At 38.8% G+C, this 16,856-nt stretch overlaps 1 protein-coding gene across 1 annotated transcript in view; it reads right to left on the reverse strand.

Annotated features, from left to right (window-relative positions):
- The window catches only part of COMMD10 (COMM domain containing 10), a 74,286-nt gene extending 58,639 nt beyond the window's left edge, over positions 1–15,647 (reverse strand). The window contains exons 1-4 of the mRNA XM_017888986.1: positions 15,536–15,647; positions 12,738–12,828; positions 8,839–8,949; positions 7,326–7,481 (exon numbers count right to left, since the gene is read on the reverse strand). Coding sequence (XP_017744475.1) covers positions 7,326–7,481; positions 8,839–8,949; positions 12,738–12,828; positions 15,536–15,576 — 399 coding nt within the window. The 5' untranslated portion in view covers positions 15,577–15,647. The remainder of the gene's footprint in view (positions 1–7,325; positions 7,482–8,838; positions 8,950–12,737; positions 12,829–15,535) is intronic.
- Positions 15,648–16,856: the final 1,209 nt, after the last annotated feature.

A 16,856-nucleotide genomic window follows, 5' to 3' on the forward strand; every position in this document is an offset into this window, starting at 1 on the left:
AATTCAGTGTTTAGACTTGCTTACCATCCCCAAGACATCTCATTATGTATATGCAAATATTCCAAAATCCAAAAAAATACAAAACCCAAAACACTTCTGGTCCCAAGCATTTCAGATATGTGATACCCAACCTGTATTTGTAAACCATGTATAAGGGGTTAATATACAAAATATATAAGGAACTCACAAGCTCAATAGCAGAAAAACTAATAACCCATTTAAAAACTGGGCAAAGGAACTGAATAGACATTCTCCCCTATCCCACAAAAAAAGGCATAAAAATGATCAGCAGGTATTTTTAAAAAGTAGTCAGTATCACTAATCATCAAAGAAATGCAAATCAAAAGCATAATACAAGATGACCTTACATCTGTTAAAATAGCTATTATCAAAAAGACAAGAGATAGCAAGTGATAGCAAGAGAGCAGAGAAAAAGAAACCCTTGTACAGTGTTTGTGGGAACGTTAATTGGTACAGCATTTATGAAAAACAGTATGGAGGTTCCTCAAAACGTTAAAAATAAAACTATCATACAATCCAACAGTCCCACTTCTGGTATATATCCAAAGGAAATGAAATCAGTATCTTGAAGAGATATCTGCACCCGCTTGTTCACTGCAGTATTATTCACAACGGCCAAGATATGGAAACAACCGAAGTGTCTGTCAACAATGAATAGATAATTAATGGAATATTACTCAACCTTTAAAAAGGAAACATTGCCATTTGTGACAAAATGGATGAACCTGGAGGGCATTATACTAAGTGAAATAAGCCAGGATCAGAAAGACAAAACACTGTATGAGCTAATTTATATGCATACTCCAAAAGTGTAACTCACTGAAGCAGAGAACCGAATGGTAGTTGCTAGGGGATGGGGTATGGGGGAAATGAGGAGATGCTGGTCAAAGAGTACAACTTTTAGCTTAAAATAAATTAAGTTCTGGGACTCTAATGTACATTATGGTGACTACAGTTAAAAATACCACGTTGTTTAAAGTTTTCAAAGATAGCAGATCTTAAATGTCCTCACACACACACACATACCACACATAAAAGGGGGTAACTGTGTGGTGATGGATATGTTGATTAATTTGATCATGGTAATCATTACACAATGTATAAAGCTATCAAATCATTACATTGCACACCCTGAATACACATAATTTTTGTTTATCAATTATACCTTGATAAAGCTTTAAAAATAAGCATTTTTTAAAACAGAATAAAAATAAACACCATTTGATTTTTTTAACATTATTTCATTGAATCTTACCCTCTTTGAATTCAGAATTACAGTCTTTCCTCAGTATCTAGGGAGGACTGGTTCCAGGACCCCCTACAGATACCCAAAACTGCAGATACTCAAGTCCCTCATATAAAATGACATAGAATTTGAATATAACCTCCACATATCCTCCTTTATACTTTAAATCATCTCTATACTATTTATAATAACTAATACAATGACAACACATCACTTCATTTGTGGGGATTTAACATAGTACTCAGCACATGGCAAATTCAAGTTTTACTTTTTGGAATTTTTTGTTTCCCAAATATTCTTGATGTGCTGCAAGTTTAATCCATGAATACGAAATCCAGGGATACCGAGGGTTGACTGTACTACCAATATGTGTTCTGCTGCAAGCACCACACAGTTTAAACAGTTTATGTGGGTAAGACCCTAAGTTACCATAAAACAGTTAAAGTCATTGCATGTACACCTTTTATCATCATATAAGTCAGTGTAATATATTTTTGTTACAATTTAAATGGCACGATCTGTTTTCACATCTGGCTATTTTGGCCACAGCATCCTAAACAGTTCTCAGAATAAAAAAGAAAGATAGCATTATAGCTGCCAGAGGTAGCAAGATATAAAAAGAGTAAGACCTAGAGATAGACAGATCCAATCCTCATCTCAGTTTCATCATGGACCACTTGGGATAACATGATAAAGTGACTAATATTTTCTAAAGTTTTATTTCCTCACTTTCAAAGATATGTGACATGGTTTGGATCTGTGATCACAACAAATCTCATGTGCAACTGTAATCTCCAGTATTGGAGGTGGGGGCTGGTAGGAGGTGACTGGATCATGGGATGGGGGCAGGCTTTTCATGAATGGTTTAGCACCATCCCTTTAGTGCTATTCTTGTGGTAGTTGAGTTCTCACAAGATCTGCTTGTTTAAAAGTATGTAGCACCTCCCTCCTCCCTCTCTCTCTTGTTCCTGCTCCTGCCATGAAAGACACCTGCTCCCCATTCATCTTCCACCATGATGCGAGTTTCCTGAGGCCTCCCTAGAGGCCAAACAGACGCCAGCACATCATGCTTCCTGTACAGCCTTCAGAACCATGGGCAAATTACACCTCTTTTCTTTATATAATTACCCTATTTCAGGTATTTATAGCAATGTGAGAATGGACTAATATGAAGTACATACAAACAACTATACAAATCACCCTGCATAATGCCTGATGCAGAAAAATTTCACAGATAACATCTATGTGTCAGGATAGTATAACAGCTTAGGAGTGTGACTATTCTTGTCAAATCCCAACTCGGCTACTTATTTAGCTGTACAACCGGGGCAACTTTTTAAACCTCTCTAAGCCTCAATTTTGTAAGTGCATGTATAAACTAGAATTATGAATGGGTTTTATATGATACAAAGAACTCCTTATAACATCTGACCCACAATAAGCACAATAAATGTTTGTTATTATTATATTATCTTATTTAAGCATTCCAGACTTTAAAAGAGTATATTAGCTATCCTATGATATACCCAGAATTACCAAAAGATAATGTCCAGAATTCTCAATGGGACAATGTACAATTAATCAGGGCCTTCTAACCTCTTTATTTGCATATTTTATGTAACAAATGATTAATTTATTTCTTAAACAGAAGCATCTGTAATGCAGCTATGGGAAAAATACTACTTTTGAAAACAAACTGTCATCATGAAGACACTAAAAGTAACTTACTATTAGAAACAGAAAACAAAATATCTTTAACTGTTATGACTACTAATGTGCAAGGAAAAAAAATGGACTGTATAAAATATAGGAAAATATAAAGAGAGAATAGGCTACTATTAAAAAACAATAATTTTTTAAAAATGAAAATGGCTTTAAAAAAGAATTGCAGGGAAAGAAATGGAAAGCTCAAAATCTGTACAGGATATAGGAAAAAGTAGAATTTAAAATGATAAAAAATGAGGCAATGACATAGAAGACACTTGAGAGCAGTAAGAATACAGAATGTTTAAAAAGGGAAGTAGAGAAGTGAACAATAAAGGGGCATTTTCCAACATCCTACTTAATAAGAGCCTGAATGCTTTCACCCTAAAATTGGGAACAAGGCAAGGATATTCAGACTTACCACTCCTACTTAGCATCATGTTGGAAGTCCTTGTCAGCAAAATAAAGCAAGAAAAATAAAAGCTGTACAGATTGAAAAGGAAGAAATGCAACTGTCTTTATTCGCAGGCAATGTGACTGTCTACAAAGGAAATCACAAAAAACCTATAAGAAAGCTGCTAAAACTAATTAGTGAATTTACCAAGGTTACAGGATAGAGATCAGTATAGAAAATCTATTGTATTTCCATATATTAGCCATAAGCCATTGGAAAACAAAATTTGAAAAATACTACCAATAGTTCAACAACAACAACAACAAAAAAAAAAAAAAGAAGAAAGAAAGAAAAGTACTTAAGGTGCAAACCTAAGAAAATATGTACAGGATTGATATGCTGAAAACAAAAGACACTGATAAAAGAAATCAAAGAAGATCCAAATAAATAGATATACTCAATACTTGTTAAAAAGTCATTTCTCAATAAAGTTATTTATAAATTAAACACAACCCCAATCAATACCCCAGCAGGATTTTTTATAGACATACAAAAGCTGATTTTCAAATGTATACGAAAAGGCAAAGAAACTAGGATTGCCCGAACAATTACGAAAAAGAAGAAAAAAGTCAGTAGGTTCACAATACCTGATTTTAAGACTTACTATTAAGCTATAATAATTAAGGCAGTGTGATATTGGCATAGACAAATAGGTCAATGAAATCAAAGAGAGATTCCAGAAAAAGACTCACACAAAAATATCAAATGTTAGACAAACACATTGTAATTCAATGACAAAATGATAATTTTAACAACAAATCACATTGGATCAAATAAACATCCACACGTAGAAAAAATGAACTTTGACCTGCACTTTATGTGTCATACAAAATTAACGTTAAATGGATTTTAGATCTAAACATAAAATATATATATGTAAAACATTTAGAAGAAAACAAAAGAGAAAATATTTGTGTCATGATTAGGCTGCAAATTCTTAGAAAACCAAAAGTAGGATCATGAAAAGAGGAAGAAAAAAAAAACCAACAGATTTCATCAAAGTTAACAGTTTTGTTCTGGGAAAGATACTGTTAAAGAGAATGAAAACGAAAACTATAGATTAGGAGAAAATATGTGCAAATCATATATCTCACAGAAGACTTCTAGAGAATATACAGATGCTCCTTTACTGACAATGGGCTTATGCTTCAATAAATCTACTGTAAGTTAAAACATAATAATTGACAAATGCATTTAATACACTTAATCTACCAAATATCACAGCTTAGCCTAGTTGACCTTGGACACGTTCAGTATACTTACATTAGCCTATAGTTGAGCCAAATCATCTAATACAAAGCCTATTTGTTAATCAATACATAACATTTTTGCATATTGATGAGATGTGTGATATTTTCTTATATGCATAGACTGTGTAATGATCATGTCAGGGTATTTAATATATTCACCACCATGAGCATTTATCATTTGTGTATGTTCAGAACATTTCACTTCTTCAATTCTAGCTATTTTGAAATGACCAATATATTAATATCAACTATAAGCACCATACTAAACTATCAAACATTAAACTTATTACTTCTGATTATATGTTTGTACCCGTTAACCAACTTCCATTCATCCACCCTCCGGCCCCACATCCCGTGCATCCTTCCCGGCCTCTGGTGACTACCATTCTACTCTCTATCTTCATGACATCAACTTGTTTAGCTCCCACATAGGAGTGAGTGCCTGTTATATTTGTCTGTGTCTAGCTTACTTCATGTAACATAATGATCTCTAGTTCTATCCATGTTGCTGCAAACAACATTTCATTCTCTTTTATGGTTGAATATTATTCTCGTGTGAATTACACCAAATTCCCTTTCATCCATCCACTGATGGACACTTAGGTTGATTTCTTACTGTTGCAATAAACACAGGGGTCCAAATATTTCTTTAATACACTGATTTCCTTTCCTTTGAATATATACCAAATAGTGGAATTACTGGATTGTGCGGTAGTTCTAATTTTAGTTTTTTGAGAAATCTCCATACTGCTTTTCCATAATGGCTGTACTAACACACATTGTCACCAAAAGCATGTGAGAGTTCCCTTTTTTCCACATCCTCACCTGCATCCATTATTTTTTTCTCTTTTTAATAGCCATTCTACCTGGGGTAAGATGACAGGGCATGTTTGGTTCTGACTTGCATTTCTCTGGTAATTAGTGATGTTAAGCATTTTTTCATATACCTATTAGCCATTTATATATCGTCTTTCAAGAAGCATTTGTTTAGATCCTTTGTCCACATTAAATGGGATTAGTTCCTTTGCAGTTGAGGTGTTTAAGTTCCTTGCATATTCTGGATATTAGTCATTTGCTAAGTCAATAGTTTGTAAAATTGTCTCCCATTTGTCAGGTTGGGTCTTCATTTTGTTGATTGTTTCCTCTAATGTACAGAAGATTTTTAGTTTAATATACTTCCATTTGTCTATTTTGGGGTTTTGTGGTCCATGTTTTAGGAATGTCAGCCATAAAACTTTTGCCTAGACAAATGTCCTGGAGTGTTTCTCCTATTTTCTTCTAGTATTTTAATAGTTGTGGGTCTTATGTTTAAGTCTTTAAGTCTTTAATCGATTCTGAGTTGATTTTTTATATGGTGAGAGAGAAGGGCCATTTCATTCTTTTGCATCGTTATCCAGTTTTCCTAGCACCATTTATTAAAGGTGGTGTCCTTTCCCCAGTGTATGCTCTTGGCACCTTTGTAATAAATCAGTTGGCTATAAATACATGGGTTTACTTCTGGGTATTTTATGCTGTTCCACTGGTATATACGTCTGCTTTCATATCAACACCATGCTGTTTTGGTTACTATAGCCCTGTAATATAAGTTGAAATCAGGGAATATGATACCTCCAGCTTTGTTCTTTTTGCTTATGATTGCTTTGGCTATTTGGGTTATTTTTTGGTTTCATACAAATTTTAAGATTATTCTGTTTCTGACAGGGACTAGACTCTTAATATGGAGCCATGCTCCAGCTGTCTAAGACTCAGGGGGTGCATAGAATCCAGTAAGAGCACCCTTTCTCGAGCAATGCCATTACACGAACTTCAGAGAGCTCCCTGTGCCAGTCTTGGGGCCCATGGGGTTTAAGAACTCTCTCACAGTGAGGATTACAGGATTCTGCAGCAAGAATGTGGACACCTAGGGATCTCTCATTTACCCCAACTCTACACTGAGGAGCCTCTCCAGGCTTCTGGTTGATCCTAGCAAGGCTGTCCACCTCTCCTCCCTCTCCTCAGGTGTTTCCGGTCACTTCTCTGCTGAACTCTAGCATTCTCTTTTAGATGTTTTATTTAAAGTGTGATTACCTGCTCACTATGTTGGTTCTTCTTTGTGGAGAAGTGTCCTGTGCTTCTAGTCAGCCATCTTGAAAAGCCTCCAAAAAATGAATATCTTATGTGCCACACGTCACTAGCCCAGGAAGAGATCAAAAGTAAAAGTATGTCGAAATTGTGATAGTTTTGCACCACTGTAAAATCTAAACTTAAGTCAGGGACCATATCAGACAATTTTCTGACTTTATAATGGTGTGAAAGCAATATGTATTCAGTAAAAACGATACTTCAAATTTTGAATTCTTGGGCTAGCAATATGTATGATATTCCCTTGTGATGCTGGGCAATGGCAGCGAGCTGTAGCTTCCAGTCAGTCATGTGATCACAAGGGTAAACAACTGATTCTCTAGAGTGTACTCTATTTTTGACTTAGGATATTTTCAATTTGCAACAGGTTTATCAGGATATAAGGCCATTGTAAGTTGAGGAGCATCTGTGTTTCTTTCGCCTGACTCTACCTCTCAAATCAAAATATTATCACTTTAAAAACTCTTCAGGTGTAATAATTCATGCCATACACTATTGAAAAACATATTTAAGATAGTATGTTCTATACCTTATAGGGAGCCAGAATTCTCTGCCTGAACTTTTCAACTGTTTCTTGACCCATAGAAGACCACGTATTGACAAATGCTTCAGCTTTGTCTTGTCTAAGATGAATGTTCTCTAATTGCTGCTGCAAAGCTGCTGGCTTCACATTGTGATATACTGCCTATTAAAAAGAAAAGAAAATGACATATGTCCCTCATCTTCATACAGAAACCTTAAACTATAATAAAAACAAAATTATTTTTAAATGACTTAAGTCAAAAAAAAAAAAACCTCATAGTCCTATTACAGACATTTTTGGTTATTTTACAAATAATAAAATATACAACCAAGGGCTGGAAGATTCAGGATTAAATGGCCTAAATTATCCAAGATGATTTTTTTTTTTCATTTTTGCCTATGCTTTAAGTAATCCTAAATCCACTTAATAATCAAAAAACTTCTTCTTTGCTTTGGCTATGTAAATAGTACCCTAATTAAAATTTCATTTATTTCACTTAATCATTTCAAAGAAGTATACAACAGTTTTGTTTCCCAACTAACAATTTTTTTCCAAGAAGCACTTTCTCAAAATTACCTTGTCTACCAATTTCCTACATGATATATAATTAAAAGTTGTAAAAAATTTTAACAGTGATACCAGTTCTGTTTCTTACATTATTCTGGAACACCATGCTATGCTGTCCTACTCAATGATCCTTTTCTTCTACTGAACACCCACCAAAAATTAGAACCGCATTTATCTTTGTGATCTATAATGTATGTAAGGCTGTAGTAGATAACTGGCAGCTTGTCCTCCTAATATGTTCATTAAAATGCTCATGAAGTTACAAAACTATTTAAAGTTTTATTTCACAAATATTATTTTTAATCAACCAACAAGAATTTATGAGGATCTATTTTAAGGCCATCAATGTGTTAGGCTTATATAAGATACACAAAAAATATGATCCTGCTCCCCACAAATTAGAATCTGGTGAAGGAGGCATAACTAACATATACGAACTGCTGAAAGACTAACAATGTGCTCTACTGTGATGAGCCAAGGATTTTTAAAACTCCAAATAAAGGAAGACTGAAAGTATAAGGGGTCACAGCTCAAGTAAAGGAGATGAGCCTTGAATAGGAGCTTAAATCATGAAGCGAATTTAGATGAGAAAAAGGGATGCAGAAGGCAGCTTAGTAGCACATAATATGACAATACTTCTTTTCTAAATGTCTGTCTTACCAGCCCAGTCAATACATCCCCCAAATCATTTACTATCTTAAGTAAAATATGTCCATTTTTCCATTATACCAAGTACCAATGAATTAACATATTTTGTAACTGTCTCAAATCAATGAAGTCTCAATTCATATTTTCAAATACTTTATAATATTCAGGTATTTTTACATTGAAATTGTTCACAGCTTCCATTCTGCATACTTTTAATTAAAAAAACAGAATGTTAAAGATATCATAACAATACAAATATGTAGTAAACAAATCATGGTTAGAAAATTTGAGGCAACAAAAATACCTGTTCTAAAATAAATGATATTGTTTCAAGAACTAGGTGAAGATCTTGTTTCTCTAGAGAAAATGCCACTTGAAGTTTTTCTTCCTCTTCTTCACTGAAACTGCTCTCAGCCTATAATACAAATAGCATAGCAATCTATTATATTAGCACATATTCAGACATTCAAAATTCATACTTGACAGAAGATTCATTTATTCGTATATGAGATGAGAACTTTAAAGGAAAATACATGGTGAAAAGAAATTGATGTGCATGAAAATTTATAAAATGTATGATGCTCATTTCTAGACCTTTGTAAACAAAATAAATTAGATTACACAAATATGTTGTGGTGACTCAGGTAATAATTACGAGCATCAGAGCCCTGTGCTAAGGGGCTCACGTATCCTAAAGAACTGCTGAGATACATGGATGATTTTTAACTAGAGCAAAAACAAATCTAAGACTTCTGTCCTTTTATGTTTCTTGGGTCTGATTTTCATAACTCTTCCATTTCATCTCATGATCAGCAGTCATTTCTTAAAGCTGCCTACACGCCCCATGACAGCATCTTCAACCCCTAGTTTGCTATTTTTAGTCTGCCATGGTCAGGAACCCAGAGAGCTGACCTCTCAAAACTAGATATATAGCACTGTTACCTCAACAGGCTTCGTGTGAGGGCCTCAAAGTCTCTCCTATGAAGCCAAGTACATGAGTTTTTTTATTGCACGAGCTGTGACAGTTATTTTTGAAGTGCAAAGGCCACAAATGTTTATTTCTAAGTTCCCAGCTATGGAAGTTCATCTGCCTTCCATCAGTATTTCCCAATGCAAACCACTGGCACGCTGAATGAGACAATTCTTTGTGCAGGACTGCCCTAAACACTGCAAAATATATATATTTTTTGAGACGGAGTCTCGCTCTGTCGCCCAGGCTGGAGTGCAGTGGCGCAATCTCGGCTCACTGCAAGCTCCACCTCCCGGGTTCACGCCATTCTCCTGCCTCAGCCTCCCAAGTAGCTGGGACTACAGGTGCCTGCCACCACGCCCGGCTAATTTTTTTCTATTTTTAGTAGAGATGGGGTTTCACCGTGTTAGACAGGATGGTCTCGATCTCCTAACCTTGTGATCCGCCCATCTCGGCCTCCCAAAGTGCTGGGATTACAGGCGTGAGCCACTGTGCCCAGCCGACACTGCAAAATATTTCTAAAGTCCCTGGACATTAAATACCAGCAGCAGCTTCCACACATTGTAACAAACAAAGAAACAAAATCTCCGTGTATTTGTATATGCCAGGATGAGCCAGGAAGATGGTCAAAGAGGACTCCCAGATCCATCATCTGGCATGCCCACATTCTGTACCTAAATTGTCTTTGTTCCCTCATACTGATTCCTACTCGGGACTCCAAGGAATCAGTCTGGACAAAAACATATCTTCTGCCCATAAACAGATCAAACTTGCTAAAATAAAAGTACCAGTAGAGGGGCAACAAAATCCCAAAACCTCTACACCAATCTGCCTGCCTCAGTTTCACTACTCTAAGAATTCTGCCTCAAGGCAAAGGCCAACTTGATGGAGTCGGGGCACATAAAAGTTGGCAGATCCTGAAATGCAGTGCAAACTTGACTGAAGAGCTCTTACCAAAATAAGACCCTCTAAAAGATGATCCCCTGAAACTGTACAGGAAAAAAACAATTACACCTTTCCTGACATTTTCTTAGCAGGCAAGTATTCACATACATATGTTTCTTTATTTAAAAGTACCTGGACATTAAATGCCAGCAGGACCGGTAACTTCACTTTTCAACAAGCACCTCTATTCCTCTCCACTCACCTACCTCTGATGACAAAGCGTTCAAGCTCCTCCATGGAATTCTTCAGCCACTCAGTTAACTCTAAGATAGATACTAACTTATTCTCAACTCCATGCATGGCTGAGAATGTCAAAGACACACATCACCATTTTCTGTGCAAGTACTCCACTCTCCCTCAGTGTGAAGAACAAAAGATGTGTGTAAGAGTTTCTTGTCCCATATTGTTACACACAAGCAAGCACCCACCAGCTCAAGAAATAAAGCAGCATATCTGTATCGCCCACATCATTTGCTTTTGGGCCAATTTATGAAACATTCCATACCCTTTCCTGAGGTTTCGTGTAATAAGGGATAGAATTACGGAGCCAAGCTGCCTTACTAGCTAGCTGTGTGACCTTGGGAAAGTTACTTAACTGATCTCTGTCTCTATCTCGGTTACCTCATAGATAAAATGAAGATGACCAGAGATGACAACAGTACCTACTTTTTCAAGTTGCCGTAAGGATTAGATGAGCTAGTAACACAAAGCCATTAGCACCACACCAGTCAAAAAGAAACCAATGGAACTTTATGAATAGCAAATACCACAGAATGCTGCTGCTATCATTGCAGTTTCTCCTTTCTCTCCCTCCACATCACAAATTCCTCAGAAAAAGGAATATATTATAGAAGACTGAGGTTTGTTTTGTGTTTTCCACAGCAAGGAAAATAGTTAACTCCAAGAATATTTACTGAGTGCCAACTATACTAGCAGCAATGTATTAGGAATGGGAATTATAAAGATGAGTAAGACATAATCCTCAAGATATTTAAAACCAGAGGAAGACACATTAATAGGTTTAAGGGATTTGGCTGCCTTCTAATCATGAAACAAATACTTATGATGCAGTACTAAAATCAGGTGAGAATGAATTACAGCACAGAAGAAAGAACAAACTGCTGAGACTGAGACTGTGAAATCCTTGAAGGATGAACAGGTTACTCAGTAAAGAGCAGAAAAAGGCCATTTATAGGCAAGGGAAAGAGTATATGCATAGATACATTGCTGAAAAAGTTCTTGGCATGTTGTAGTAAACAGGCACCATCTAGTGTAACTGGAGCACTTACAAAATGAGAATGTAGACTGCAGCCCTATTATAATGCGACTTGTACACAATATTAAGCATTTTAAACTTTTCTCCATGGGGCAATGGATAGTCACTGATGGCTTTGAACACTGTGAAAATTATAATCCATCTTTGTTTTAGGAAAAAAAATTAGAAAGTAATTTACATAGTATTATGAAGCAGTAGAAAACAAGAAGACTATAGGCAGGGAAATCAGTTTGAAGGTAACTATTGTCATCTAAAAAACAGGTAATAAGGATTTGACCTAGAATTGTGAGAACTTGGATTTGAAAGACACTTCGAAGGGGAAAGGCATGGTTTTGAGGCTGACTCTTGGCCAGGAAAAAGAAGAGGAAAGAGTAAGAGTCTTGGTTCTCACTGGATGATGATACCTGGCACTGCATAGAGCAGTCAGTGTGTGCTCCATAAATATGTCAGATGCAATCAAATTTTTATAACTTGATAAAGAAATTAACTTGGATTGGGCCAGGTAGAGAATTACAAAGCATTCGCATGTCCAAAACAACCATACCCTTAAAATAAAAGTGGAAGAAGAACAAAATTAACTGAAAGATTAAATACTAGTTGACAGAAAAAAACCACAGAATTATTTTAAGGGGAAAATCAAACCAAGACATCAGAATTTTCCCTGAAGTATATTTTATAGAACATTAGTCCCAAAATACATACCATAATAAAACAGATCCAAGGTCAAAACACATTTGGAAAATGTTACCTACCATAATCACCCTCACATATGTACCACAAACACTAGCATCTAAAATACTCTAAAAAGTTCCATAATTTCAAAAATTTAACTTTATTGAAGACAGAGTTTCTCAAACTTTTGACCACGAAACATTACCAAATCTTCCACAGAACCAGTGTCCCTAAGAATATACTGGAGAAGCTATGGCTTTGCAAAAAGTTCTCCAAACAATCAGACTTTCAATTAAATCAGAAAGAAGATTACAAAGTGTGGAAACACAAAAATACAAACCTTCAGGTGAAGTTTTTGAAGAATCCGAGTGAGCAACCGTGGAAATCTTCCTATATCTATTGCATTGATCAGTGACACTGCTTTCTTCATGCTAAAGAAAATTATAAAACAAAGTTTTAAAATGAGCTTTCCAAGTTGAACTGTACTTTCTAAAGTTGTCTATAAGTTTTCATTCCAACAACTCTGATTGCTATACGGTAAATCTGAATGAAATAAAGGAAAACAGATGACAGCCAGCAAAAAGGGCAGCGCAACCTGAACATTTCCAAAAAGTTGCCCCCAAAATTACTTCTGCTGAAAAGGTCCATTTGGCAAATTTTCTCTTGCTTTTGGGTAAACCAAACTACTAGGGAAAGCTTGTACTCTGCAGGGTAAGAGCATTAATCTAGTAGAGTGTTTATATAACCACTTAACCCAAAAACGGAACTCTGAAAGTGGTGGGAGGAGAGGAATAGCAATTATAGCAATTACACCAAAAACATAAAGAATACTGCAAGGCAAGTAACTTTTCAAATACTATGTACAAAAACATTTGGGGTCACTAAGGACACAGTTATTTTAAAACCCTCTTTCGATTGTAATAATCAACTTTATTATTACAATAATAATCAATTTTGAGATAAGGTCTCACTCTGTCACCCAGGCCAGAGTGCAGTGGCACGATCTCAGTTCACTACAGCCTCTGTGTCCTGGGTTCTAGGAATCCTCGTGCCTCAGCCTCCCAAGTAGCTAGAACTACATGCACAGGCCACAACGCTGGCTAATTTTTGTATTTTTTGTAGAAATGGGGTTTCGCCCTGTTGCCCAGGCTGGTCTCTAACTCCTGAGCTCAATCAGTCCTGCGGTGGCTCATGCCTATAATCCCAGCACTTTGCAAGGCCAGGGAGGACGTATCACCTGAAGCCAGGGGTTCCAGACCAGCCTAGCCAACATGGTGAAACCCCATCTTTACTAAAAATACAAAAAAATTAGCTGGACATGGCAGTGGGCGCCTGTAATCCCAGCTACTTGGGAGGCTGAGGGAGGAGAATCGCTTGAACACAAGAGGGGGAAGCTGCAGCGAGCCAAGATGGCGCCATTGCCCTCCAGCCTGCACAACAAGAGGGAAACGCCTTCTGAGGAAAAAAAAAAAAAGAGAGAGAGAGAGAGACATCTGCCGGCCTCAGCCTCCCAAAGTGCTGGGATTACAGGTATGAGCCACAGTACCTGTCCTGTAATAATCAACTTTAAATGATGTGATGAGAACAATTCTTTACTGCACCATATTGGATACTGTTTACTGATGTAGCAGTGTCCCCCAAGACATTGGTATGAGGAAAGAAATTGGCAATCAGAACCAAAGTGAGGCAGGAAAATAGGGTCGGGAGGCTGGGAACGTAAGGCTGATTCACACTTCAGCTATGACAGGAAATGTCCTCCATATAGGGCATAGGCGGAGTAAATGACTTTGTAACTTTACTTCATCCTCTTCATTTACATAGGGAGTACACCAAGTAACCAATGGAATCCTCTAGAGGTTATTTAAATTCCCAAAAATTCTGTAGGGGCCCTTCAGCCCCTATGCTCCGGCAGCTTCCACACTGTGGAGTGTAGTTTCATTTTCAATAAATTTCTGCATTCTTTCCTCGCTTTGTTTGTGCGTCTTCTCCAATTCTTTGCTCAAGATGCCAAGAACCTGGACACCCTCCACTGGTAACAAAAGGAATCCAGGAAGAAGGAAAAACTTTAAAATAACTCTTTTCTTCTGGAAGATTCCTGCCCAATCCAAGCACAAAGAAATTACTTCCGAATACTATTTTGCCTATATACTTCAGTACTTTTTCTGTATCCACACACCACCTGCACTATTACTTATTTTTTTCACAAATTAAGTCTTTTTTTACTTAAATAATGTTAAAGGGGAACTTTATGTCACCACCATGGACAACCAGCTTTATCTACCATAAGTAGAAATTAACTAAAAATTTGTTTAAAATGCAAACAAAAGCAAATGCTACCAAAGCCAGGCTAGATTCTGTTACCAATCAAAAATTCGGTCCCGGCCGGGCGCGGTGGCTCAAGCCTGTAATCCCAGCACTTTGGGAGGCCGAGACGGGCGGATCACGAGGTCAGGAGATCGAGACCATCCTGGCTAACACGGTGAAACTCCGTCTCTACTAAAAAAAAAATACAAAAAAGCTAGCCGGGCGAGGTGGCGGCGCCTGTAGTCCCAGCTACTCGGGAGGCTGAGGCAGGAGAATGGCGTGAACCCGGGAGGCGGAGCTTGCAGTGAGCTGAGATCCGGCCACTGCACTCCAGCCCGGGCGACAGAGCGAGACTCCGTCTCAAAAAAAAAAAAAAAAAAATCGGTCCCATATTCGATCCTGATTTAAAAGGGGCATTAACACATGTTGGTCCAGCAGCAGCGTGAGCCTTTCTCACCACAGGGTCCCAACGGGAACTGCAATGGGAAAGGGAATACCGTCCCACACGATTCGGCAGCACTCAAGGCAGCGTCCGGGAACTTCTGTTACCAAACTCCGCAAACAGTGACGCAGACCCCACGCTTGCAGACCACACGCTTCCATGCAGACCTCAGCTGCCAAGCGCACTGCGCGCCCCACAGGCGGACCACCGTGAAGGAAGAGGCGCCACCCGGTCCCACGCTCCGCGGACCCAGCGTCGCGACCTCGGCAGCCCACCCCACCCCACCTGGTCCGCCGCGGCGGCCAGGCGGCAGGCAGCAAGGTCAGCCTTGTGCGAGCCTGATCCGCGCCTTCCTGGGCGCGGCTACCGCAGGAGTTGAGCGGATCCGCTACCTGGGGCTTTCCCGTAGGATCAGCGCCGCGGGCACCGCCATCCTCGACTTTCTCGCACTGCCGCCGTGTGTCAGCTGCGCCGAAGCCAGCCAATGGCGGCCGCGGCGGACGGAAAGCCGGAAGGCCCAAGCCGCGCAGGGGCCGCTTTAGCGTTCTGGGGCTCCTGCAACCCCGGCACCCGGAGACCTGTCCCGCAGTCCTGGAGGGCGGGGAGGGCGGCCCAGTTGTCCTCCCGACACTACAATCGTGTTGGACTTAAGTCTTTGCTTATATATGTCTTTATATTTATGTATTATATATGTATGTACATACGTGGACGGGGTGTGTGTGTGTGTGTGTGTATTTAATAGGGCAGGTTTAAGCAAGTCCATGTACAGACCTGGATAGATATGTGTGTGTGTATGTGCATATATATATATGTTATTTTTAATAGGGCATGTTTAAGCAAGCCCACGTGTACATACTTGGATACGTGGTGTGTGCGTGTGTGGGTATATTTTTTAAATAGGGCAGGTTTAAGTGAGCCTGTGTGTACATACTTGGATAGGTAATGTGTGGGTTTTTTTTTTTTTTTTTTTCCCTGCGTTTGGCCTGCTGAGAGGCAGGCGGTTGAGCCAGCTCCCCTGAGCCTGCCCAGGAAACTGCACATCACCCCTCAGGAAAGGTGGTGCCTCCAGTTCCACCCTAAGCACTGTGCCATCAACCCCTCCTGTATCTGCATCTGCAGGGCTTGTAGTATGTACGTTCAATTCCTTCAGCAACGTTCAATGAATGAGCGCCTACTGTGTACCAAGCGCTGTTGTAGGCACGGGAGATAGAAAAGGCCAAAATTCCTGCTCCCAGGGTTTGCCAGCAGTCTAAATGGACAAGTATTTGTTGCACCCTTCTTTAGAGTCTGACACTGCAGAGCAGGGGAGACGAATCGCTGCAGTGAGTGATGTCAAGGACCTCATCCAAGACTAGGGAGACACCATGTTTGCATAAATACCTTGGTCTGCCTTTGAGAAAAACATGGAGTGAGTTAAAGGAATTCAGATGTGGGAGCAGTGAAAGGCATCGGAGGTAAGATCAGGAAAAGCGGCCGGGCGCGGTGGCTCAAGCCTGTAATCCCAGCACTTTGGGAGGCCGAGACGGGCGGATCACGAGGTCAGGAGATCGAGACCATCCTGGCCTACACGGTGAAACTCCGTCTCTACTAAAACATACAAAAACTAGCCGGGCGAGGTGGCGGCTCCTGTAGTCCCAGCTACCCGGGAGGCTGAGGCAGGAGAATGGCGGGAACCCGGGAGGCGGAGCTTGCAGTGAGCTGAGATCCGGCCAC

This window comes from Rhinopithecus bieti, unplaced genomic scaffold (genome assembly GCF_001698545.2).
Source record: "Rhinopithecus bieti isolate Rb0 unplaced genomic scaffold, ASM169854v2 scaffold_18504, whole genome shotgun sequence".
In the NCBI taxonomy this organism is placed as follows: domain Eukaryota; kingdom Metazoa; phylum Chordata; class Mammalia; order Primates; family Cercopithecidae; genus Rhinopithecus; species Rhinopithecus bieti.